Here is a 3,852-nt window from a genome sequence, read left to right as displayed (position 1 = left end):
TCATTTTGAGAAATGCTATATAAACCAGTGAGGGGCTATTCAACATGTGACTATTTGGGCACAACCACCTCCATACTTCGCCTACTATTCTATAATTCGCATTCTCATTCGTGCTCCATCGATGACGGAAATATGTGGATACTGTACCATTATCAAGCACAGAGATAACACGTCTCATGAGTCATGTTGATTAGAGACACACGTAGCACACTCCGACCCATAGCAACCCTGACTGACTGGCACCCAGGTGCAGTTGGTCCCCGCGTTTCCTCTCTCCCCTGTCTGTCCTGTCCTGCAGCTAGGGATAGGGAGGGATTAAGTAACACATTGATAAAGCAGTGTATCACTTATCCTGATTGCCATGGGTTTTAATTCCCCGTGGAGAGATACAGGCTGATCCGTGAGAGGGAGCTGTCTGGAGAGCTGTTTGTTCTGTAGACGGACCAATCATTGGCCCCAGGGGCGGCAATGAACTGAGGACGAGTTTCCTCTAGCCTAGGCACCTGTCCCCGCCCACAACACCTGGCAGACGGGAGAGGGCGTGTGCGCATGCTCCATCCTCAGCCAGAAATCTCTTATAGTTGACCACACATTGTCAACCAATAGTCTTCAAATATTTTCAGGGATAAGACAGCAACAACGCATCACAGGAACAGAGGAGCAGATTGCTATTGGATCTGGATGGCCAGTGATTTTGGATATTAGCAAAGACCGAACAAGGAGAGTGAAAATGCCTCGGTCCTTCTTGGTGAAGAGTAAGAAGGCGCACAGCTACCACAAGCTCCGCTCCTTTGAAGATGACTGTAGACTGGATACTATCTTAGCTCATATATGTGCAGGTATGTGGATGTTATTTCCATGTTAATGTCTGGATGTTGTGTGAGGTGCACCATTTATAAATGCAAATGATTTCAATCGAAATGGACAAACTCATTCGTTTTTCTGTAGCCTAATTATATTGTTCTAAATATTCACTTTTATTTGTCTAGTTTTACAGATTCAAATAAATATATAGCCCATATGGGCTTATCTTGTATCTAAATCTTAAATGTTTACATTATTTCGATAGCTACACTGACCTCAGTGGAATGAATTTGCATAGTTATTCTTCATAAGATTTAATTGTACTGACACATATAGGCTATTACTAAAGTTATTTATATTTTGTCTTCTTCTTACAATAATTATTACAGTATTAGGATATCATTATCAAAGTTGTATTTTTGTCGTTGTTATAGGCTAAGGCTATTGCAATAGGCTACTCACGTTGTCCTCGATGTAATTAAAACAGAGAATAGTAAGATTCCAGAGGAATCGGACGCCTTGACAGGAGGCGATGCCATCCGAGAGTTCACCACGGACTCTCACCTGGAGGACACGGCTGACTTCTCCTCCAAGTCCACACTCAACTGTGGGGACAGTGTGTGCGGTCCAGCTTCAGTTTATGAAGACTTCTGGCGGCCTCCATCGCCTTCAGCATCACCAGGTAGAGATTTAGTCTGTGGTGCATTAAAATGTAGCTATCCCCAAATGGGAGATTGTAGCAGAGGCAATGATTAATTATGCACTGCGATTACAATTTCACAATTTGATGATGGGACATCCTGATTGCTTGTAGGCCTATATCCATCTTATGCTTTTAAATCGCAATACGCTAATGAATTACATTTATTTGCAACTCAATAGTAGATTCAGAGAAATCCCTGTCTCCCTCGGTGGACGAGACACAACCCTTCCCCGTTGTTCCTTTCCGGCCCTATGCGTGGAACAGTTACTCTGGTTCGGACATCCGTCACCTGGTCCAGCAGAGTCTCCATCACCAGCACCACCACCCCATGGACTTGAAGAGATGCCCGGCGATAGGGTACTACGGCGACCGGGCCATCGAACCAACCCTCTTTAACAGAAGTCCGGTAGCAGAAAATGACAGTGATTACCGGTCTGCTGCGGGTCTGTCCGAGGTTGGGTTGTACTCCGAAGGGAACCTGCACGGGAAAAGCCCAGGAATCAAGGCCGAGTCTGACTTACTCTGCTCACGGCTCATTCTGAATGGTGCCTACAAGTGCATCAAATGCAGTAAGGTAAGATAATGTATGCAAATTGAAATTTTTAAGCATCTTATGTTAGCAATGACTTGCTTGAAGATGTGTGGTTATGGACACACTTGTCCCTCCCTTTATTGACCTGCCACCATCATCATTCCCCTCACGAATTTCAAACGACTTCCCTCTGCAGGTGTTTTCGACTCCGCATGGGTTGGAGGTTCACGTTCGCAGATCACACAGTGGCACGAGGCCCTACGCTTGTGATATCTGTGGCAAAACCTTCGGACATGCTGTCAGCCTCGAGCAACATAAAGCTGTGCACTCTCAGGTGACTATTCTAGAATCTAGACCATTCTAGTTTTTGTCACTGATTATTCAGTCAAGAAGCAAAATAGGCTACTTTACCGTTTTGACGATCTAATCGATATCATATTTAGACTTATATTTGCCTATATACTTCCACAGGAAAGAAGCTTTGATTGCAAAATATGCGGTAAAAGCTTCAAAAGGTCGTCGACTCTCTCCACGCATCTCCTCATCCACTCTGATACACGGCCTTACCCATGCCAGTATTGCGGGAAGAGGTTCCACCAGAAATCAGACATGAAGAAACACACATTCATCCACACAGGCAAGTAGACGTCAGAAATTGTAGTGTATTAGTAGACCTCGCTACAACACTAAATATGTTAATTGCATACACGGCCACCCAATGCATAACGGTGAGGTCATGCGTAATTTGGCTATTGAAGGTAAGATGATGGTTAATGCATACATTTTTGTTCTGCAGGTGAGAAGCCGCACAAATGCCAGGTGTGTGGGAAAGCGTTCAGCCAGAGCTCCAACCTCATAACGCACAGCCGGAAACACACGGGCTTCAAACCATTCGGATGCGACCTCTGCAGCAAGGGATTCCAGAGAAAAGTCGATTTAAGAAGACACAAAGAAACACAACATGGACTAAAACCCTCAAACTAAAACAAAACACTTGTTTTTGGAAACCAGAAATAAGCTAGTTATCCATTCCTCAAACATTTCAGACTGTGATTTACTGGTGGAGTGTTGTAGAGGCTTTTGTGCAGTGTTGGTTAAGACAAACCCGGTTTGAACCAGGGAGGGACACTATCTGAACCCAAAATATTAGTACAAAATAACCGGATAGGTAATAACCACAAAGAAAGCGCGTTACCAAAAACAACAGATGAACAATTTCCAACGGACAATTGGGAAAATAGCCCTTGTCTAAAGAATGACACTGTTTTTAATTGGACGCCATGGATGCTGGCACAACAGTCACTACAATAAGGCTATGTGATTTAATAAACAAGGGTTGTGTATTTATTTTATAAACCAGATTTCATTTTTTTCGAATTCAAATAGCACATTTGTATTTTATATTGAACATATCAACTATACGGTATATCCATATGTCATTTACTATCATGTCAAACCTTATTTATTGATCAGATTATCGTTTAAATAAAATGTGAAAACTGTAATTCAGATTGAGAGGTTGGTTTTTGTAAATTTTTATTTTCGTTTCTATATAGCCTACTGCATTGGGTTTCAAGCAGCAAAACCCTACATAGGCCTATCTGAATTATTTGAAGGACTACCAACGCAATTATTCAGAATATTTTTTTTTATTCGAAATCAGATGATCTGGATTCGTTGTAGTAGGCTAGTCTAGACTATTGGTCCAAATAACATTATTCAATTTTATAGACAGAATAAACCCCCTGGAAATGCGTCTTGGATATTGTTCATTTGAGGCAATTCATTTTCGTTGAATTTAATAGTCTAATAC

General features: G+C 42.2%; 1 protein-coding gene across 1 annotated transcript; it reads left to right on the top strand.

The window, feature by feature from the left end:
- The first annotated feature begins 610 nt into the window (after nt 1-610).
- LOC311130495 (zinc finger protein Gfi-1-like) lies at nt 611-3,547 on the top strand. Its single transcript, XM_084163250.1, has 6 exons — nt 611-839; nt 1,292-1,486; nt 1,687-2,081; nt 2,236-2,373; nt 2,511-2,676; nt 2,836-3,547. The coding sequence occupies exons 1-6, from the start codon at nt 731-733 to the stop codon at nt 3,021-3,023; spliced, it is 1,191 nt and encodes a 396-aa protein (XP_084019376.1). The 5' UTR covers nt 611-730; the 3' UTR covers nt 3,024-3,547.
- Nucleotides 3,548-3,852: the final 305 nt, after the last annotated feature.

Source organism: Coregonus lavaretus, assembly GCF_964263955.1.
Source record: "Coregonus lavaretus genome assembly, chromosome: 6".
Classification (NCBI taxonomy): domain Eukaryota; kingdom Metazoa; phylum Chordata; class Actinopteri; order Salmoniformes; family Salmonidae; genus Coregonus; species Coregonus lavaretus.
Note: the sequence above shows the minus strand (reverse complement) of the source record. Positions and strands in the feature narration are given on the sequence as shown.